Source organism: Aquarana catesbeiana, linkage group LG01, assembly GCF_042186555.1.
Source record: "Aquarana catesbeiana isolate 2022-GZ linkage group LG01, ASM4218655v1, whole genome shotgun sequence".
In the NCBI taxonomy this organism is placed as follows: Eukaryota; Metazoa; Chordata; class Amphibia; order Anura; family Ranidae; genus Aquarana; species Aquarana catesbeiana.
Genome location: NC_133324.1, coordinates 568,383,164 through 568,406,577, shown reverse-complemented (window position 1 = coordinate 568,406,577; position 23,414 = coordinate 568,383,164). Strand labels below are relative to the sequence as shown.

The following is a 23,414-nucleotide window of genomic DNA, read 5'->3' as shown; positions in this document are numbered from 1 at the left end:
CCCCCCTGGACCATTATCGACTTTCCTTGATGAGTTTTCTGCCTAGCTTCCCTACTTTCTCTCTTCGGAAATTTCCACAATCCTTCTCGGTGATTTCAACATCCCTGCTAATACAAACACACTCCTGCCACTTCTAAACTTCTTAGTCTAATCTCTTCATTTGACCTGAAGCAATGGGTAAAGGCTTCTACTCTGATGGCAACACCCTTGACTTTGTATTCTCCTACCTATGCACTCCATGCAACTTCTCAAACAATCCTTTTCCTCTCTCCGACCACCACCTTATTAGTTTTTCTCTCCCAGTCTTCCACCACCTTTCCCTCCAATCACCTAACTATCACCGTCGCAACCTCGCTCTCTCCTGACCACCTCTATGACAAAATCTCTCCCCTGTCCTGCCCCAACCAAGCCACGTCCATCTACAATAAATCCCTGTCCTCCACCCTGGACAAGCTCACTCCCCTCACTACACGCAGAATCAGGCCTCAACCCCTACAACCCTGGCAAACAGATGAAACAAATTCTCAAACGTAGTCGCGCTCTTGAGCGTCTGGCATAAGCCGAAGTCTCTCAAAGACTTCAACCAATACAAATTTGCCCTCCAAAAATACTATTCTTTCCTCCACACTGCCAAGCAGACCTATTTTACAACTCTTAACACCTTTCTCATTCAGTCCCCGTAAACGCTTCTCTACCTTCAACTCTCTACTTCGTCCTCCACCCACTGACTCACTCACTGCCCAGGAGATTGTATCAATCTTGTTTTTGAAGTGATTAGCAATCTGTGATGAAATCTCCACTCTACAGGTATCTCCCCCATTTAAGACCCCATGTCAACAGGTACAACTGACACTCCCCTTATTCAAATCTGCTACTGCAGACGAAGTTTCTAAACTCCTTTCTATCGCCCACCTGTCCCCTGGACCCTATTCCCTCTCAAATGCTACGGTCACCCTCTGACTCTATCCTACACTCTCTAACCCACATCTTCAATCTCTCCCTCACCTCTGGCATCTTCCCCAATGCTCTAAAACATGCACTGGTCACCCCCATACTCAAAGCCGTCCTTGGACCCTAACAATCTTAACCTACGCCCTTACTCCTTGCTCCCCTTTTTCCTCAGCTCTTTGAACGCCTGGTTTACAATCGAGTGGCCACCTCTATTAAGAATAACCTTCTTGATCCCCCTTCAATCTGGATTTTGCCCTCAACACTCCACAAACTGCTCTTTTAAAACTCACAAATAACCTACTAACTGCAAAAACCAACACCCTATTCTGTACTCCTACTTCTGGACCTTTCAGCTGCCTTTAAGAAGACGAGTGGCCTCTGTGGTAGAATACTAAGGCAAAAATAGAGACCTGTACCATCATCCAGAAATCAATAATTGGCAAAGTTGGGAGCCTGATCCCCAGTCAGGCGACCAAAAAAGTGGGGGCAAATTGGACTATTACGGTAAAGTAAAAATTGTTAACAATAAAAGTAACAGTAATGTAAAAATGTATAGTTGATTTTATTTATACGAAGAACAAATCATTAATACATACATACATACATACATACATACATACATACATACATACATACATACATACATACATAAGCCGCTTTGTCAGGAGGGAATCTGAAGATGGTTTGATTCTGACTAAACAGTCTGAACCTAACAAATAGGGAAAAATACAATGAGGTTTACCAAAAGACATAAACAGTAAAGTTTGTATTACAGCATCATAATTAGCAAAATTGTAATAGAAATTACAGGGGGAATTGGACAAATCTGCTTACCCAGGTCCCAACAGACCCCAGGCGCAGGGCTCCACCACCAAGGGGTGATCTCCCACGGCGACCCGGGGGAGCTGCAAAGATGAAGGGGATAAAAATTATAAAAGAGTTGGGTATGCTAAGTTGCCACACTGAAGACAAGTGAGCCAGTGATACATTGAATAATAAAGGGATACTGAGTGGTGAAAGGTGTAAAGAGTGATAGAGTTGGTTGCACAATGCAGAAAGATGAAGATAAAATGGTACATGTGATAAATAAAGGAAATGGGAATCGAAAAGGAATATGTGAAAGTGCAATTATATTAAATTGTGTGGAAGTGAGTGGGTGACAGGTGGAGGAGGGAGGGAGAGATGGAAATAAAGCAGGGCAATGGGTAGATAGGGGAGTGGATAGGAAAACCGGGGGGGGGGGGGGGGGGGGGATATAAGGTGTGAAAATGTGGAGTGGATAAGGGCACAATACCTGGTGCTGATATGGATGTTGGAAGGTTCCCGGGGAAGGCGCCCTTCGAGGGGCCAATGCCACAGTAAAGCCAGTGGAAAGGTACTAGGGACTGCAAGCGACGGGCGGAAACATGATAAAGCATGTTCACCCATGCCTGGAGCATCTAAGGGGGAAAAAAAACACAGTATAACTACAAAACAATGCTGGTGCCCTGGGATATGGGATTGCAAAATAATAAAGGTAAGATTGGCAATCCCCTCAAACTTACAGTAGGCTGGCCATAGTACACAATCCTGGGGACCAAAAACCCGACCATCAACGAACAGGCGAAGCCTGTTATTTGTAGCTCCCGACCGTGCGACGCTATCCCACACGCCGGCAGGACGCCGCAGGGTCAGAGGTCCCGCACAGCGTACGCTCGAGGTGATCGCGTGCGTGAACCTGCCCTAAGGCTACAGGGACAGAGTCCCTGCCAGGACGGTGCATGAGGGGGTGGCCCCGTGTCTGAGACTGACCCCCTCCGCCAGGGATCTCACCGGGTCGCCGTGGAAGAGCACAGGGGAAGGGCCCGGCGCCTGAAATTGGGGACAAAGGGAAGCAGAGGGTCCCAGTACAGAAACAAGTAAAGGAGTTGATAAACGAAGACAAAGCATAATACATGATGAAAATAAAGTTAAGAATACCATAAAAAGACTTAATTTGATAATTTAGGGATTGATTGAATACCCTAAAAAGCCGATGCGGTCACCCCCATGACAAAGACCCATAAAAACTTAATTACATAATACAATGCATATAAGTAAAGGAGGGCCGAAGACGACAACCACATGATTGGGTAAAACATGTTCTGCCTTTGACACGGTTGACCACCCCCTCCTCCTCAAAAAACTTTACTCCCTCGGTCTCTGACTTTGCTCTTCAGTGGCTCTCATCCTACCTATCCCAATGCACCTTCAGTGTCACTTACAATTCTACTTCCTCCACTCCTCCTCCCTTCTCCGTCGGGCTCCCCCAAGGTTCTGTTCTTGGTCCTCCTTCCTCCCATCTTCCATCCCACCCAACATCTCTAAACTAAACTACGTCCCTTTCTAACCAATGAAACCACAAAGTTCCTGGTTATCTCCTTCCCTTGACTACTGCAACTCCCTCCTCATTGGCTTACCTTTTAAATAGACTCCGTCAATAATGAATGCTGCTGCCAGACGCATCCACTTTACAAACCGCTCAAGTTTTCTCCCTTCGTCTTTCAGGACAGCACCTGGAGAGAGCGCAGCTCCACCCACTTTCCCAGGAAACACTGCAGTCAGTTTCTTTAAAGACCGGACACTTCCACCATGGCCTCAGTTGTAGTGTTTCCTCCGCCATGGTGGAAGCGCTGCAGGGAACCAGGGGTGTGCTGCGCTTTCTCCAGGTGGTGAAAGTTTGGGCATACCGGATCGTTTTTTCTTCCTTTCCTAAGACAGCCCAGCATCCTCCCTGACGTGTGGGGGATTCTCCGGTGCCTCCTCCTCTTCATGCTCGGCGAGAGCCAGGCTGCGAGGGTCCCGCTCCTACAGACCGGTGGCAGGGCTGTGGAGTAGAGCGGCGTCTATTCCACGGGCCGCACGCCTTCCGGGTTCGGATGGCAAGCGTGTCATTTCCGACCGGGGGCGGGGCCTCGAGCGGCGCGACGCGGCTTCCGGTTCCGGCCGCTGGAACGCAGGAGGGGGGGGCGGTCTCCACGGCTGATTTCATTTCCGGCCCTCACAGCGGTGAGCGGCCCGGGAAAATCAAATAAAAGAGCACAAACGCCGCTGTTTGTCCTGTCAATAATGGAGGACGATCAGACGGCGGTGGCAGGAGCAGGAGCCACAACAATCAGCCAGGCTCAGGTAAGCAGGGATACTGGTCTCTGTCCTTACTCTATGGGCATTTATAATGTTTATATATTATCCCTTCCCAAAAAAAAAAAAAAAAAAAAAAAAAGGGAGCCTGCAGATCACTTGGTCCTGAGTACTAAAGGAGGGATAAGTGATTAATTATGTTTTAAGGTGGATCTGTGGGGTGATTCACCGGCTGTGGAACAGATCATAGGTGTTAAAGGGTTAACTTCCTTGGTGGTGTTTTTTTCTGTGTTTCTTTTTTTACAGCATGTAAGCTGTTGTTTGTGAAATATGGTTCAGCTATTGTCTTTTTTCCCTTGGGATATTGCAGAAGGCTAAAGAAAAGACCAAGCATGTCTCCCCTATTGTTAAGAGGAAGTGTCCCTCTTGTAAAGGGTTACTGAGGGATTCCTGGCCCAAAGTATTATGCAAATCTTGCATTACGGACATAGTTAAGGAGGAGACCGCTCCTGCTAGTCCTGCAGCTCAGCAAAGCGAATTGCTAAGCTCTTTCAGGAAGGAACTGGCAGACACTTTTGAGTCCTTCAGGTCCTACCTAGATAGGCGTCCAACGGCGCATAGCAGTGGGGTGCCACATTCTCAATCCTCTGTTTCAGCATCCAGAGGGGGCAGCGACTCAGAGGAGGAGGAAAGTAACATTTTACTAAATTCCGATGAGGAAGCAGAAGAAGTAAATGAAGCTTCTTCTCCTTCTTCTAGGTACAAGTTATCCCTTGAGGAGGTAGATGATCTACTAAGAACAATTCATACTACCCTTAACATCACAGAGGATAAGGCTCAGCTATCCCTACACGATAAGATGTTCCAAGGCCTCGGGGAGGAAAAACACAGGGTTTTTCCTGTACATAAATTCCTATCAGAGACCATTAAGAGGGAGTGGAAGGATCCAAAGAGAGCCCCCTTCTTTTCTAAATCCCTCAAGCGAAGGTTTCCGTTTGATGAGGATAGCTCGCATATTTGGAATAAAAAGCCAAGACTAGACGCAGCCTTTTCCCAGGTATCTAGGAATACTGACCTGGCCTTTGAGGACATGGGTATCCTTAAAGATACCATGGACAAAAAGGCAGACTCCCTATTAAGGAAGGCATGGGATTCTTCTTTAGCAAATTTGAAGCCTGCCATGGCCTCAACTGTGGTAGCCAGAAATCTGGAACACTGGCTGGAGCAGCTGAAAATCCACATTGAGGCAGGGACGCCTCGTAAGGATCTGCTAGATACGCTCCCGGTGTTATCAAAGGCGGTAGGGTATATAGCAGATGCCTCAGCGGAGTCAATCAGGATGTCAGCCAGATCCACAGCTCTGATAAACTCAGCTCGCAGGGCGTTATGGGTCAAGACATGGACAGGGGATACTGCTTCAAAGACAAAATTATGCGGTTTACCCTTTGAAGGTGACCTAGTGTTTGGCCCTGGGCTGGAAGCTATTCTTGACAGAACAGCTGACAAAAAGAAGGCTTTCCCTATAAAGAAGGTACTTCCGCAAGGCAACAAAAATTTTCGTGCTTTTCGGAAAACCCCAGATACCAAAGAGGCAGGCTACAAAAGGCCTTGGAAGTCCCAAAGAGGGAGGGGTAAGTCAGGAGTACTTTTTCGCCCCCCAACCACAAGCCCAAAAACCCAGTGACGGTCACCCAACTGTGGGAGCAAGGTTACAGACCTTCTTTTTACAGTGGAAGACTATAACAAGCAGCCAGTTTATCCTCAAGACCATCTTGGAGGGTTACAGGCTGGAATTTTCTCAACCTCCTCCTGTGCGTTTTTACATAACCCAGGCTCCCCGAGACTCAGAAAAGTCACTAGCAATGACAGCTATCCTGAAGGACTTGATGCTACAAAAGGTGATAGTGAACGTGCCCCCTGGGGAATTAGGACAGGGGTGCTATTCACACATATTTCTTGTGAAAAAACCGTCGGGAAAATTCAGGCTCATCCTGAACCTGAAGATTCTAAACAAGACTATCAGGTACAAGAAGTTCAGGATGGACACAATATTCTCAGTGAAGAATCTCCTGACCCCGGGATGTTTTATGGCTTCCATAGACCTGAGAGATGCATACTTACATGTACCAGTAGCGTCAACATCTCAGAAACACCTAAGGTTTGCGATAAAACTGGGGGAATCTACCCTTCATCTCCAGTTCAGAGCTCTCCCTTTCGGGCTGTCATCCTCTCCGAGGATTTTTACAAAAGTCCTGGCGGAGGCCTTGGCCCCACTCAGAGTAGAGGGGGTATCAGTCCTGCCCTATCTGGACGATCTACTAATTTTTGCCAAAACAAAGGACCTGTTAGTGAGAGATCTGGAAAAGACAATGAGACACCTGGTGGGTCTAGGATGGATAATCAACGAGGAGAAATCAAACTTGATTCCATCTCAGACCATACTATTCTTGGGCTACACGATAGATTCCATCCAGGAGAAAATTTTTCTCCCCGAAGGGAAGAGGGGGAAGCTTCAGGAGGCAGTGAAGAAGACGCAGACAAATATGCCAATCTCCATAAGAGCAGCTATGTCGGTCTTAGGGCTGCTCACTGCGACTATTCCAGCGGTGCAGTGGGCACGTCTACATGGAAGGGAGCTCCAGCAGACAATTTTAACGAGTTGGTCCTATGGAGAATCCCTAGAAAAATTAATAAGGATACCTGCGCGGGTTCAGAGGACGCTTTGGTGGTGGAGAAATCACTCAAACCTGAACAGGGGTCTGCTCTGGAGTTTTCCTTTGCAGAAAAGATTAACAGACGCAAGTTCCTGGGGTTGGGGCGCCCACCTGGACGAGCAGATGGCTCAGGGGAGTTGGACAGACTGGGAAGCCAGAAAGTCCTCCAATTGGAGAGAGCTGAGGGCTATTCTCTTGGGTCTATGGGCCTTCGAAAGAACAGTCCGGGGCCATCATGTTCAGGTCCTATCGGACAATGCCACAGCGGTGGCTTATATATCAAGGCAGGGAGGAACAAGGAGCAGGGCTCTGCTATCCTTGGCACTCCAGATTCTAGCCTGGGCAGAAAACAGGCTAAACTCCATAACAGCGATACATCTGAAGGGAGATTTAAACCTTATGGCAGACTTTCTGAGCAGAGAAAGAATACTGGAAGCAGAATGGAGTCTGAATGTAGAGACTTTCCAACAACTAACAGAAAGATGGGGAATGCCCCAAATAGATCTTTTCGCATCCCAAAAGAATGCAAAAGTAGAGGCCTTCTTCTCACTGAACAGGCAGGATCAGGCAGAGGGATTGGATGCATTAGCGCAGCCATGGAAATTCCAGTTGTGCTACGCCTTTCCCCCCTTTCAGATGATCCCCTTGGTCTTAAGAAAGCTACAGAAAGAGAACACGACTATGATTCTGGTGGCTCCTTTCTGGCCCAAACGGGCTTGGTTCGCAACAATACAGGGGATGGCGGTGGAACCTTATTGGGAGCTTCCGCTTCGGAAGGACCTCCTAACGCAGGGCCCCCTTCATCACCCAAATACCCAGCATCTCAGGTTGACAGGTTGGTTACTGAGGAGCAGATGTTAAAAAATAAGGGCCTTTCAGATAAACTGGTCTCTACCCTGCTGAATAGTCGTAAGGAGGTTACCAGGGCCATCTACTTCAAAACGTGGAAGCGATTTAATAGCTGGTGTGCGATTAGGATACTTTCGCCACAGGAAATCGCTCCAGTGCTAGAGTTTCTCCATGAGGGAATGGAGATGGGGTTGGCAGCTAGCACCCTAAAAGTGCAGGTAGCTGCATTATCGGTTTTTCTTGAGAGGCAATTATCAAGGGAGCCGCTTATTATTAGGTTTTTCAAAGCATTGGCCAGAGCTAGGCCAATACCTTTTTAAGTTTTTTCCTAGATGGGACCTGTCTGTGGTTCTGCGGGGTCTAATCAAAGGGCCTTTTGAACCTCCAGAGGAAGCATCAATCAGGCTATGGTCGTTAAAAATAGTCCTGTTAGTAGCAGTAACTTCAGCTAGGAGAGTAAGCGAGTTACAAGCTCTTTCCATAAGAGAACCCTTTTGTTATATTTTTCCAGACCGGGTAGTGCTAAAAACTGATCCGGGTTTCTTGCCAAAGGTGGCATCAGCATTTCATAGGGAACAAGAGATAATTCTCCCTACCTTTTGTCCTAACCCGTCCAGTGCTAAGGAGAGGTCTTTCCATTCCCTGGACGTGAGAAGGTGTTTATTACACTATATGGAGATAACGAAAGATTTTAGAAGATCAGATTCACTCTTTGTTCTCTTCTCTGGTCCACGGAAGGGGTATAGAGCATCCAAAAGCACCATAGGTAGATGGCTCAGAATGGCCATCAGCGAAGCTTATAAAGCTTCAGGAGCAGAGCCCCCTAAGGGGGTAGTAGCCCATTCAACAAGGGCAGTAGCAACGTCCTGGGCAGAGAGGGCAGGGGCTTCCCCGGGTCGGATCTGTAAAGCGGCCACGTGGACAAGTTTCTCCACCTTCACCCGCCACTACAGGTTGGACTTGCTATCAGCAGCGGAACAGTCGTTTGGCAGGAAGGTCCTGCAGGCGGTGGTCCCACCCTAGAGTAAGTACTCTTTTATCATCTCCAGGTGCTGTCCTGAAAGACGAAGGGAGAAAACCCTAGTTAGACTTACCGGTAACGGTATTTCTACGAGTCTTTCAGGACAGCGCCGATGACCCGCCCTAAGTTTTGAGGTTGTAAGATGTGTTATTGCTATGTTCTGCTTATCTAATTTCAGCATGGCTGGAGGTACTCTATGAACAACTGAGGCCATGGTGGAAGTGTCCGGTCTTTAAAGAAACTGACTGCAGTGTTTCCTGGGAAAGTGGGTGGAGCTGCGCTCTCTCCAGGTGCTGTCCTGAAAGACTCGTAGAAATACCGTTACCGGTAAGTCTAACTAGGGTTTTCTTGACTGCAAGAGAGAAATGGTGTCTGTCACGGAACGTCCCACAGTCCGCTTGAGTGCTTCCGTCATATACCACTTCCTATCAGTCTGTATACAGATATCAGATATTCCAACCTCTCTGAGCACAAAACAAGGCGACACTTGCTTGTTGCTACCATGAACTGTTTATTTAGAATCAAAGTTACAAGACTTTATATGCCGTTGGAACCTCCTCTAACAATACAACTGTAACCTAATTAACATGAGCTAATTAACTAAAAAATTTACCCAGACCAGATGACAGACTTGTGGGCACCGAGCTTCACACAGTAGTATAAACACAATAGCTGCAGCTCCAATAGGAGTCGTCCCGTCTCCTACATTGTATAGAGGACAATGTGATCAGCTCATTCAATTAACATAAACACAGGTAGTTGGAGTTGATGACACAGCATCTCCTCACAGGATGTGTCCCAACAGAATGAATCAGTCTTATCAGCAGGGGGCTGCTGGAGGAATCCCCCCTCCCTCTTCAGGAACACAAATCCACAGCAAGGAGTCCCCAACAGAATCAAACAACATACAATATATACATATATACACGACGGAGTCCGATTAGTACAGTTCAGACTGGATTTCTCATTCACCTCACAAAGAGTATTGTTCCATTGAAATTCCAGGGCCCATAATCAAAAGGCAACCGGCTTGCATTCAGTCCTCTCAAACAGCCTCTGTCCTGGCTAGGTCTGTCAGAGTCCTTTTCCTCTGATCAGTTCTCAGAGCTCTCCTCTCTGATGTAATCCCCCCCCCCCCCCCCCACCTCTTTTTCAGAGCTGAGAGATCCTGTGTAAATTCTGCACTTTGAATGTAAGGGAAAGATGGCTGTAGTTACCCAGGTACAATTGTGGGAGGGTTTGTTTAATCTGTATAAACATCTGAGGCCAGTCACTTTACTGTGAAGGGTTTACAACCACTTTAAAGGCGAGCATTTTGGCTCTTATTGATGCTGTGCGCACCTCTGAAATGTAGAGGATCGGTCTTTTGCTTCTATCAGTGCTGGCTACAGCCTTGGATTGTTTTAAAACTTCTAAAGCCGCAAAGAGCCCTGCACTCAATTTTCCAACTATTTTACTAAATAGTAAATTGGAAGCATCAGGTTAAGTTACTTGCTCTGCCCCATGCACTTATTAGCCTTGAATCAGATTGAGAATTTTGTACAGAGGTGGTTTATTTCCACTGTGGCTGACACCAACACTATTCCAATAGATCGAATAGACTTGAAGGCCTGCCTGTCTTCATATACCCACCAATAAGTGATTGAAAGCCCATTGTAAAGCTCTGTTCTTGTAAGACCCACCCTTCACCAATCCTGCTCTGACAGGAAAATGACTGACTGATCAAAATCTCTTAAGTGGAACTAAAGTCCTAGTAATAAACTGGTCAGGCTCTTTATTGCTAAAAAGACATGTAATGTTCCTTCTGCAGTAAAAATGTATACTGAGCTGTGCATGTGCATCTCAGTTTAAATTCCAGCACTGCCTGCGTGTTGGGATGACTGTACTCCTGCGCAGGATTGACATCCTCCTGCATAGATGGCGGAAGACTGGCACCACGAAGAAGCCTGGGAGAAGATGCTGGCAGGGAAGTAGTCTTCCTATCTTGATGGATACCAGACTGTAAGTCTGGGAAGGTGTCCAGAGCACCCTATTGGTGTAGGGAACTTGGTCGTCATCTGCACTTAATTTCCCAATCAACATCTGGATATTGGTCTTTTTTGGGTTTCTGTCATCGGGGAGGAACTGGAAGTCTTGCCTGCAGGAAGAGGTAAATTGGATCCAGTATTGGGCAGAACTTCACATTCCAGTACATTCCAAGAGTAGACAGTTGGCAGGTAGATTTCCATAGCATCAATGCCTGTATCCAGGGGAGTGGTCCCTTCACCCAGAGGTGTTCCAGGACCTGTGTCTGGGGGCTGTAGGACTTCTAGGCTCAACAAAATGGAAACCTTTGCCTCCAGGTACTGGGATCCTCTAGCAGAAGCAGTGGATGCTATTCCTTTCCCCCCTAAAATTTTCTCCCTTGCTTATTGGGATTGAGATGGAGGACATTCCAATGATCCTCATTGCTCTAGACTAAACCAGGTGGATGCGATATGCCAACCTGATAAGCCTTTTGGCAGATGGGCACTGCCAGATTGTCAGGATCTTCTGTCCCAAAGACTGATTTGCTATTCTGCCCCATAATTGTTGGCTTTAAGAGCAGGGCTTTTGAAGCCCAGGTTATAAAGGTCAAGTGCATCTGAGTTTGAAGTCCACTTTCTGCAAGGTCCATCATTGGACATGGAATGCATACTTTGATGTGAGACTTCCACTTATGTTTTCTCCCTTTTTTTTTTTTTTTTTTTTTTTTTTTTTTAAGATCTTTTGTATAGGGGTCTTAATTGCTTTTTGAACTCATGGGACATTCCTCTACCCTTGACCACAAGGTGGTGTTTCTTGTAGCTATCGCCTACTAGGAGCCAAATGTCTGAATCAGTGGCCCGATCCTACAAATATATCCACTTTTTGGTTCTGCATTGAAACATGATGGTGCCCTTGCCTAAGGCAAAGTAAGTGTGTGTTCACCCCCCCCCCCATTGGTCTCACTTCAACTAGGACATTTGTTTTTCCATCCTCTGTCCAGCTCCATTTTACTAGAAGAAAAGTTTAAGAAAATTTCCCTCCATTGTGTGGATGTTCAGGCTGCAAATCCTGCTTCTTTTAGAGAGATTAATTCCACTTTGGGATCTGAGTGGACCTGAAGTTACATAGGTTGGAAAAAGACACAAGTCCATCTAGTTCAACCATAAAAAAAAATTAAATTAAAAAAAAAATCATACAATCCCATATGCCCAGTCCTATACCCACAGCTGATCCAGAGGAAGGCAAAAAAAACCCAGAAAAGCAGGATCCAATTTGCTACAGCAGGGGGAAAGCAAATTCCTTCCTGATCCCAGAGAGGCAATTGGATTTTTCCTTGGATAAACTTTACCTATAAATGTTAGTACCCAGTTATATTATGTACATTTTCGGAAAGAATTCAGGCCTTTGCTTTAAAAAAAAAAATAAAACAAAAAAAATCTACTGAGCTGGCCAGAACCACCTCTAGAGGGAGTCTATTCCATTACATTTTCACAGCTCTTACTGTGAAGTAGAGCTGCACAATTAATCGTCAAGAATCGTTTTCGCGATCTAGACTAAAGTGTTTCACAATTCTTTCTATGCAAAGAATTCTCTTTAATGAATTAAAAAAAAAAATCTAACCAGTAAAGTTAGGTTTTTTTTTTTTTTTTTTGTATAATGTGATCTTTTTATTCTAAGCAAAAAAATTCTCATTTTGGCCAGAATCGTGCAGCTCTACTGGGAAGAAACCTTTCCGTAAGTGTACAGAGGATTCTTGTTTTGCTGTTTTCTAGATGGTTCAGGTAGACCATAATCTGGTCTCAAGGATCAGTTCCACACTTTCCTGTCAAGGCACTCTACTAGGTCTGAGTGCCTTTTGGCACAAGGCAGCTGTTTCTCAGATATGCAAAGCTGCTTCCTGGCCTTCTGTTCTTGTTTTTAAATTTCTATTTATTAAGTGTTCTTGCATAGCAAGACCACTTACTGTTCTATATATTATAGCCAAATTTACCACCCTAACTCCTCCCACAGCTTTTACACTACATATACAGTAATATACCGAAACATGCGGATTGTTCCCGAATGGTGTGCTATTACTTTGTGGAACGTTTTGCCGAATGGTTCACGAAATATCGTTGTTGTGGCTAAATTGGTCCCATAGGAATGAATGGCGACCTGTTCAAAACTAGAGTGGGAGGTGACAAAAGCTGAACACCCGATGTTCAGCCAAAACGTTATGACCCCCCCCCCCTCCCCCCATGATCAGCCAAAACATTATGTCCACCCCATGAAAAAAAAAAAAATTGAAAAAAATGTTCAGCTCTTTCAGCTAATGATGGGACTTCAACTTTTTTTTACTACTATTTATACTTTTTAAAATATTAAGCTTTTTAACACTTTTCAGTTACTCAAGCCACTCCACCCAGTTACTCCGCCCACTCCCAATTGTAGAGGCAAGAACACTTTTCACAATTTCCCCAGAAATTGTAGCTTTTCTAGTTTTATTTATTTTTCTTCTGATTGGACCTGTTATGTATATCTGCTGTGTTGCCTTTCAGTTAGCCTGCTTTTGGGTGTCCCAGAGTTTAAACGCAAATGGGGGGGGGGGGGTGTTATTTTTTGCACTAGCTGTAAAGAGCCTCTACTTGTGATTCGGTGAGTACAGGTCCCAACCCTCTGTTGTGCTCTCTGTACTAGTTTGCTACAAAACTGAGGCATGCTGGTTATTCAGGTCTGGCCTACAGTTTTGTCAGTGTCAAATACTCCTGTAGGCAGCCATATAAACTTTGTCCCTCTGAGGACTCCAAAAAATTATTTTTTTTTTTTTTTTTTCAAATTAATTTTAACATCCAGCCAAAGCCTGACTAGTTTTTGCAGAGCATTTTGTGCAGGGTGAATTTGGCCTATAATAAGAACGTTTTTAGCTTATGGATTTTCACTGTACTGAATGACTGTTCTCTCCACAGGGGCTATGTGTGTGTCATTGTCAATGTAGCATCTAAATGAGGAAAAACACCTGTAAACTACACTCAGCTTGTAGAAATTCACGCCAAATATGCTGAGAGAGGTTTACACATCCTCGGGTTTCCCTGCAATCAATTTGGAAAGCAGGTATAGTAAACTGCATATTTTTTCTTTGATAAGTTAATATAGTAAACGTGGGCATTTAAGCCATGTGGAATAGTAAATGTGAGTTACATTTTAGTATGTGTGGCCATTGTTCATTGCTCATTTTATTGAAGTACAAATAAAGGCAAAACGTTGCCGCCCCCCCCCCCCTTCCCCCCTCCTTTTAACCTGACAGGATTTTATTACTGTATGTGTCCCCGTTAAGGAGATCCACTTGCTCGCTCTCATCCATGATTAAAACCTGACGGGCTACGACCCCTCCCTTACTCGATCCACAATGAGAAGTTTTGCCTGTAGTTCTTCTTTAAGGCTAAACTGCAAACATGGATAGATGCCGAGGGCCGAATGGCTGGCAAGTGTCCAGGGCTCAGAATGCCGCCACACCCACCCCATGTATTCTGTCCTAAATTGGCCATTAATGGCAGAATTTTCACATTGTTTTAAGTATAATGGGTGTGATGTTTTGCAATGTGACCTTTCCTTCACTCCCACATTATCTCTGCTGGCTCAAAGTACTGTTTGTGCACTGTAGACAGCAGATGAGAGCAGGAGAACATGTTGAAAGACTGACAAAGCACAACACCCAGAAGGGGCACTCCTATCTCTAATGGACTTTACTACTTTCAAACTACAACTTGCAATTTTCTTGGCTAATAAACTTCTGAACGAAAATGGCAGTGTGTGTGTGTGTGTGTGTGTGTGTGTGTGTGTGTGTGTGTTGTACAATTTGAAAAGTGAAACTATGACATTTTATTCTTTAAGGAACCTGGAGATGAAGCTCAAATTAAAGACTTTGCTGCATCCTATAATGTAAAATTTGACATGTTCAGCAAGATTGAGGTCAATGGAGATGGTGCACATCCCTTGTGGAAATGGATGAAGGAGCAACCTAAAGGACGGGGTACTCTTGGAAAGTAAGCACTTGTCCCAAGCAACATGACGGTATTATCCCTTTGTGATGCTTTTTGAATGTTTGCATTATTCCAGGTCACCTTTAGGACAGCAAACCTGGGAGATGGCCTGCTACATAACAGGAATGAGATCAAAATTGGTATAAAATACCATGGTCTTTATTATCTCATTCTCAGCTCTCTGGGGTGTTTCCCATAACCCCCCCCCCCCCCCCCCGAGTATAGATCTGTTTTGGCTGGCTCACTACCTCTGCTGGAAGTTTTTTTTTATTTCGGTAATCTAAAAGTGTTTCATTATACATTTATTTTTACCCTATAGGAATTTATATTTAATTCACTGCTTTTAAGTACCTCCCAAGCAACATCTATATACAGTGAGGGGGGGAAAAAGTATTTGCTCACCACCTGCTGATTTTTGTATGTTTGTGCACTATAAAAAAGTCTAATTTTAATGATGGGTTTATTTTAAGTGAGACAGAATAACAAAAATCCAGAAACGCATTTCAAAAATTTTATAAATTGATTTTCATTTTAATGAGTGAAATAAGTATTTCACCCCTTCGCAAAACATGACTTAGTACTTGGTGGCAAAACCCTTGTTGGCATTCATAGGTCAGATGTTTATAGTTGGCCACCAGGTTTGCACACATCTCAGGAGGAATTTTGTCCCACTCCTCTTTGCAGATCCTCTCCAAGTCATTAAGGTTTCGAGGCTGACTTTTGGCAACTCAAACCTTCAGCTCCTTCCACATATTTTCTATGGGATTAAGGTCTGGAGACTGAATAGGCCACTCCAGGACTTTAATGTTTCTTCTTGAGCCACTCTTTTGTTGCCTTGGCTGTGTTTTGGGTCATAGTCATGCTGCTCCCTTTAGGAGAGTGCTCCTAATCTCAGCTCGTTGCCTGTATAGAAGACACCTGGGAGCCAGAAATCTTGCTGATAGGGGATCAAATACTTATTTCACTCATTAAAATGCAAATCCATTTATAGTAACTATAAATATAATTTTTTTTTTTTTTTTTCAGGATATTTTTGTTCTGTCTCGCTGTTAAAATAAACCTACCATTAAAATCAGGGGGGGGGGGGGTGTAGGCTAATATTCATTAGCTACTGGGTTATACGCTATCTCTAGGTCAATGGACACTGGTAGACAAAGTCTTAGGGAGTGATCCTCTATATAACCCTCCCATACAGGAAGTGCTTTTTTTGTTTTGTTTATTCTGCCCCCCCCCCCCCCCAAAAAAAAAAGTCATCTTCAAGGACGGCTAGTACTCCTGGGGTATGAGTCAGTTTGGGCCACCCAGAGACCTGACAGAGCGGTCTGGGGTGAAGGTAAGGGACCCCCTCTCCCGATTGAGTTGTAGCCTCAGTGAGGTACCTGTGAGTGGAGGAGGTGATCCAGTGGGTCCATCCGAAATGGCACAGCAGGGAGTTCTCCTAGTGGAGGCGCAGGCCGCCGCATGGTCCAGGTACCTTTTTTCTGCTGTTTACAGAGATCTCCATGTGCAGGGCTTCCATTGATTGTGAGTGATGAGGTAACTTCCAGGGCTGGTGACATGGCAGGAAGTCCAGAGGCGGCCATCTTGGTACACCCAGACGCCAGGTAGTGAAGCCCTAGCTGGGGATAACAGGGCTGTGCCGAAGGGCGGCGTTGGATCCACAGCGCCGCCCCGGATTCTCCACACCTTCTTATATAAAGGCCCGAATAGCAAAATGGTGCTGAAGGCTTCCAGGATCCATGGAAGCAGGTCTGGAGGTGCCATCCGTTGATTTGGGCCCTAAGGTAAGAAAGTAGGGGGCAGACTGCTCCTTCCCTTTTCTTATCCTCCTGCGGGGGGGGCACAGGGGGCATTATGTTTTCTTCCAGAGACTGTTTATTGTTATGCTTGGTGTGGACAGGTGTCACACATACTAGAATGGGCTCCGGTGGTGGGTACTTTTAAAAAGGTTCTTAGATAGGAATTTTTGTTATCCACAGGGTGTTTTTGTTACGGGTATTGTCTTCAGTGGAAGTAATGTGCTGGCGTTTGTTATTTGATTCATTTTAGGACACGAGCCCAGAGATTGCAAAACAGACACCCAGAAAAAGGTGCCTGATGTACACCAAGAAAAATGCCTTATGGGTGGAAGAAAAGTGCACGTCAGCGCTGTATAGACAAGCTCATCAAAGTAGAAACAGACTTTACAGTCCTTTTTTAAACCCAGAGAGCAGGAGGCTCTTGCTGAACCTATCCCCTGTACTTCCAGCACCAGTACTAGTATTAGGACAATGGTCCTGACCCAGGCACGGGCAGCCCACCAGCATGGAGTCCTGGAGGAGAGCTCAGAGTCAGCCTCAGAGCTTGAGGAGGGGGACTGTAATGAGGAAAGACCCAGCAAGGTTCAAGGATCCCTTTTTCCTGCAGAGGAAACGGAGGAACTATTAAAGGCTATATATGACACCCTGGAGCTGGAGGAGCCAGAGGACCGGGAGTTGTCTGTACATGACCTTTTTTATATGCAGGCCTTCAGCCTAAGCAGAGCAGAACTTTTCCGGTACATATGTCCCTAAAAGAGGCAGTACTTCAGGAATGGAGGAAACCGGAATAGGGAGTCTTCTTCCCTAAAAATTTGAAAAGGTTTCCCTTCAAAGAGGAAGATACAATGTTGTGGGAAAAGTGCCCCAGACTGGACACTTCCCTATCTAAGGGTTCAGAGCTTTCCTTTGAGGAATCTGGCACCCTGAAGAAGCCAGTGGACAGAAAGGCGGAAGGATATTTAAAGAAAGCGTGGGAAGCCTGCTCCGCTAACTTTAAGCCAGCACTAGCCACTACATGCATGGCTCGTACGCTTGATTTATGGCTTAAACAGCTCCGCACTCTTCTGGAGTCAGATACTCCCAGGGAAGAAATTTTGGATGCTCTACCAATGCTAAATAAGGCAGTACCCTAAATAGCAGATGCGTCCACGGAGTCTGTAATATTCTCGGCCAGGTCTACAGCATTAATTAATGAAGCCAAGAGGGCTATCTGTCTGAAGTCCTGGGGAGGAGACAGTGTCAAAGGTCAAACTCTGTTCCCTTCCCTTTTTAATGGAGATTTGCTCTTTGGTAAAGAGCTGGAATCTGTCCTAGAGAGGTCGGTCGATAAGTTTCCTTTCCCCAAAAAAACAGCAAAAAAAAAAAAAATTTCGTCCCTTCCAGAGATCAGGTGAAAGGCACTATCATCAGGGGGACAAAAGACAGCATAAGGGTTTTGCAGCCACGCAGGACCAGAAAATAGGGTGGCAATACAGGAGGGGTAGGGGCAGAAGTGGCTTCCTTTTTAACACCCCCCTCCCCCCCCAACCTAAAGACCCTTCCTAGTGACTCAGTCAGCCATGTGGGAGGAAGGTTGGGGTCATTCCTTCCACAGTGGCAGACCATTTCTAGCAGCAGCTTTATCCTGGATCTGATAAAATCGGGGTACAGGATAGCGCTCTTGGGCTGCCCCCCTCAAAAATTTCACACAAGCATTCTCCCAAAAGATGTGGAGAAGGCAACAGCTATGTCTTCCCTCCTACAGAGTATGCTGGAGAAGAAGGTGATAAACTTCATCCCCCTCCAACCCTAAGAAAAGGGGGGTTTTATTCTCACTTTTTTTGATTTAAAAAAAGCCATCAGGAAAATTTCGACTCATTTTGAACCTGAAGCAAGTGAATGTGTACGTAAGGTACAAACTATTCAAAATTGGAGTCTATTTACACCACCAGAGATTTGTTAACCCCTGTTGTCTTCATGGTCTCATTGGACCTAAAAGATGCCTATCTTCATGTCCCTATTTGAAAGGAGTCCAGGCAGTTTCTCAGGTTTGCAGTGGAGAAGGGGTTCAAGATCCTCTATTTTCAGTTCAATGCTCTGCCCTTCAGATTGGCATCAGCACCACGCATCTTCATGAAGATTTTGGCAGAAGCTCTGTGGATCCTGAGATCGGAGGGAATTCATATAATTCCCTATCTGGACGACCTGCTGATCTTTGCAGACTCCGCAGATGAGGTAAAACAGAACCTGAGCAGAACTATCGGACACCTTCAGCAGCTGGGGTGGCTGGTAAATCAGGAGAAGTCACAGTTGGTACCTACTCAAAGTATAGTATTCCTCGACTACATCTAAATATTTTTTTTTCTGACGAAAGAAAAAGTGGCAAAGCTAATTGCAGAGGTGAGCAGCCTCTGCGTATGTACAGAGACCTCAATTCAGGGTATAATGAGGGTTCTTGGATTGATGACAGCTGCCATCCCAGGAGTCCAGTTGGCACAATTCCATACTCGAGCACTTCAGGCGTTCATGCTTTCTGTCTGGGATGGAAGGAAGGAATCTCTTCAGAGGCAGACAGATCCCGCAGGAAGTAAAACTCTCAATAGAGTGGTGGTTGATCCCTACAAATCTCTCTGCAGGTCGACTTTGGTCCCAACTCAACCCTCTGGCGGTTACCACGGACGCCAATGGTCAGGGGTGGGGAGCCCATTCAGGCGCACAGATGGCCCAAGGGGTCGAACTGGCAGGAAGCCAGCCTCTCCTCCAATGCAAGGGAGCACAGTTCTAAAGGCTCTAGTAGCCTTTGGTCCGACTGAGGGGAAGACATGTGCAAGTCCTTTTGGACAATATTACCACAGTAAGTGGGGAATCCCACAAATAGACCTTTTTGCTACAAGGCAGAACAGGCAGGTGGAACAATTTTTCTCCCTACAGAGAGAACATCTCAGTCTGGGCCTTGATGCCCTATCCCAGTCCTGGGAGGCAAATCTGGTGTATGCGTTTCCACTTTTTTTTTTTTTTTTTTTTTGCCCTTATTCCAAAGATTATCCGGAAGATAAGAGTGTCAAGCACAAAGCTTATCCTGATCGCAACGTTCTGGCCAAGGAGGTCTTGGTTCTCAGGACTACTAAGACTCCGCATCACGGAGCCTTGGAGACTGCCTTACAGGACAGACCTCATATATCAGGGAGAGTTGAATCATCCAGAAGTGAGCTCTTTTTCTGACGGCCTGGCTTCTGAGAGGGAGCTGTTAGAGCAGAGAGGGTTATCGACAAAAGTAATCAATACCATTCTTGGCAGCCAGAAGCCGTCCACTAACGCAATTTACCTTAAAATCTGGAAAATTGTGGCCTGGCGCTTGCTCAATAAGTGTCAGGAGCCATGATCCCGGTGGTCCTAGATTTTCTCCAAGCCGGAGCAGATCTAAATCTGGCAGTCAGTACCCTTAAGGTACAGGTGTGTCGGCTCTAGCTTTTTAATTCAGACTGTCAGAAGAGCCACTGGTCAAGCTTATTTAAGCTGTGTATGCCAAGCATGCGGTGCTTTCAGAAGACAGCCGTGGGACACAGAGCAGGCTCTGAACCAGGCATTTGCAGCCGTTCGTTTCTCCTTACCTGGGTCACGTGAGTCACCAGATGTTGCTTGGCAAGCTAAGGTGCTTGGCAAGATTGTTGCACAGGGGCTTGGTGAGACCTATTAAAGGGTCTCCCTTCTGAGGTCCTCCTCCCTCCCTCCTCCCTCCTCCCCCCTCCTTTTTTTAAATGTCTTTAAAAAAGAGGAGCGGGACGAACACTACAGGGAAGGGCACACTTATGTCGTTAGTAGCTCCTGATGAACTTGGTCATATCCCCTGAAAGACCAGAGGCTTCCTGGCAATCTGGTATGGTGCCTACAGTCAACGCTGCTGCTTTACCCTTTTATCCCAAGGATGAACTGTCCTCGGCCCTAGCCGGGTTAGAGCACAGGATTGCTGGCATGATTGCCTCCATCCCACAGGGTGGCAAGAAGTGTGACAGATCCCCCTCCCCCTGAGCCTCCTAGTTTGGAGCAGGAATGGGTTGAGGATGGGGAAGAGCTAAAAGCTCAGGATTCTGTGGATGGCCTGGCGGATGAGTCTGCTTCTGAGCAATCTGGACAAAAAGATATACAGTTGGTGTCTGCCTCTTGCAGAGGTTACTGAACCCCCCTGGTCCTCTTTGGGGTCCCTGAGGTGTATTCTGATTGGGAACATCCTGACAGGATTTTTGTTCCTCCCTAAGAGGTTTCCCTTTTTTTTTTTTTTTTTTTTTTTTTTTTTTTTTTTTTTTATATATTCCCATGGATGAAAAGTTCATTAAGTGATACATGCCAGCCGTAGATGCAGCAGTCTCTTCCTTGAACAAGAACTTGACTTGTCTGGATAATGCACAGGGTTTGAAAGACCCTGTTGACAAACTGGAGTCATTATTAAAGGCTTTCTTTTCTCTGGCCAGTTCAGCTATTCAGCCAGCTGTTGCAGCAATTGGTATCTGCCAGTCCGTAAAGGAGCAGGTCAGACGGCTTGACAGGCCTAACCAGGAGGATGATCTTGCTGAAAATAAGACCGATTTATTCCTTGAGAGCTGTGTTTTTGCTGTTGATGCCTTTAAAGGATTCAATACAGCAGGTTTCTCGTTTGGCTCTTTTGTCGTTTGTACCTAATGCGCAGACTTTTGTGGCGCTTTAAGAACTGGTCAGCGGAGCTTCCTTGTGAGAAGTTATTGGCAGGTTTCCCCTTTCATGGGGAATGTATGTTTGGTGATTTGGACAAATATATCTAAAAGATTTCCAAAGGGAAGAGCTCTCTACTTCCTGGGAAGAGCTCTCTACTTCCTGTAAAGAGAAGCACCAGGTGTCCCCCGCTTAAAACCTCGGACTGCTTCCTCAGGTGTCTCAGTGCCAAGGCGGTTCCACCACAAACAGAGGGCGCTAGGGACAAGCCGCGAGGCCAGGGCCAGAAAAAGCCCTGGGTCCAGAGCTCTTGTAAACCTGACAAGCCCTCCTTTTGAGGGGACACCCCCACTCTATTGGGTGGGGGGAAGGCTGCTGTACTTTGCAGACATTCGGAGAATAGTGGCTCAGGACGAGTGGGTCACCTCGACTATATCCTGCGGTTACAAGGGGTTCCCCTCAGAGGTTTCTAAGATCCAGCGTTCCCTCAAATCCTCCAAAAAGAAAGTTACTGTTTCAGGCACTACACCATTTTAGTGCATCAAGGAGTGATTGTACAAGTACCTGTATCCGAAAGGGGCGTGGGGTTTTATTCAAACCTGTTTACAGTTCAAAAACCGTGGCACACAAGGCCCATTTTGGATCTAAGATCCTTTGAACCAGTATCTACTAATCCAGTCCTTTTTGGATGGAGTCTATCCGCTCAGTTATAGCCTCGCTCCAGATGGGAGACTTTCTAGCCTCCATTGATATAAAGGAAGTGTGTTTTACACGTACCTAATCTTTCTGCCTCATCGGAGGTTCCTGTGATTTGCAGTAGAGGAATGTCGTTTTTCAGTTTGTGGCTCTACTCTGCGGGCTTGCTACAGCTCCCCGGGTGTTCACAAAGGTCCTAGCACAGGTACTGGGCCTTTTAATGGCATAAGGGATCTTGGTGCTCGGGTATGTGGATGACCGCCTACTCGTATCACTCAGCTATTTGGAAAGCTTAGGCTGGGTCATTAATACCAAAGTCAGCCTTGAGACCTGCTTAAAGACTAAAGTATTTATTTAGGTCTGATCAGATCCAAGCAAGGGTATTTTTGCCACCCATAAAGATCTGTGCCTTGAAGAATCGGGTGCGTCAGAGAAGGGGCACCATACAACCCTCCATTCGGCTCTGTATGAGTCTTCTAGGAAGGATGGTGTCCTCTGAGGCAGTGCCCTATGCCCAGTTCCATTCCATGCCTATAGCGTCCTGGCAGTGGCGTAGAACCACCCACCCAGCCTCTCCAAACCTCCGGCCTGCATTACCACGCTTACCTGCACATATTCGGAGTAACGGAAGAAAAGAGGAAGCATATCATTGCCTGTATACCTGACACCCCACCAGGACAATTACTATTCTGATTCCCATGGGATCGTCAACGGCTCTCTGCACAGTAATTTTACCCTGCGGAAGACCCAGTAACCCGCAATCTACACGTGTGAGATGGTGAAAGTTATCATCACCCTCCATCCCTGAAGAGGATTGCAGCTGACACCGGGTGAGATTTAACCTTTATGTATCCCCAGCTACAGGATTGCCACTGTATTAATACATCCTGAGTCTGTCTACTGCATCCACCTACTGAATCAGTCACTTTGTGTATCTTCGGGTTAGGTGCAAGTTGCCTCTCACATCTCTAGCGATAAGCTAGCTAGAGAGACATTCATCATACAGGCGGGCATATTCACCATTAATGCTGTTCCCAGCCTGGGGTCCCACGATCCGGTGGTTTATTACTACAGACCCCCCTACATCCCCAGCATCTTCTCCTCTTCTCCTGATCTCAGCAGGCATCTACCTTTACAACCAGGCCGGTTTCTTTACTTTTATATTGCCCAAGCTCAGTCTACATGCCCCAACCAGCTGCCCTCCTTTGATTACTAAGGACTTTTTTGCATACTGGCGCATCTAAATCTTTTGCTGTTACCCATTATGCATCATTTATGAATGAAGTTCATATGCTTGGGTTGAATCTGTGGCTGAGTGAGGTGGCCATCTGCGCATGTCTTTGACAATATTGTCTTTTTAAATTGGTGATGGTACCTGTCTTCACAGTACATTTTTTGGACTGGTGATTATTGTGATTATCCTAATAAATAATTTACATTCATAAAACTGTCTACTGCATGTTCCTCACTAAAGAATTCCTCTTTTTCTTGCCTTTTTGATACCAGTTCCATTCCAGGCCTATACAACAAGACATCTTGTTGGCTTGGAACAGGAGAGGACAAGCCCTGGATTATCCAATGTTATCTCCTCGGG

At 45.9% G+C, this 23,414-nt stretch overlaps 1 protein-coding gene across 1 annotated transcript in view; it reads left to right on the top strand.

The window, feature by feature from the left end:
- Positions 1-14,663, top strand: part of GPX4 (glutathione peroxidase 4) — a gene marked incomplete at its 3' end in the record, with an annotated part of 34,311 nt that extends 19,648 nt beyond the window's left edge. Inside the window, 2 exon segments of the mRNA XM_073597168.1 lie at positions 13,587-13,731; positions 14,512-14,663. Coding sequence (XP_073453269.1) covers positions 13,587-13,731; positions 14,512-14,663 — 297 coding nt within the window.
- Positions 14,664-23,414: the final 8,751 nt, after the last annotated feature.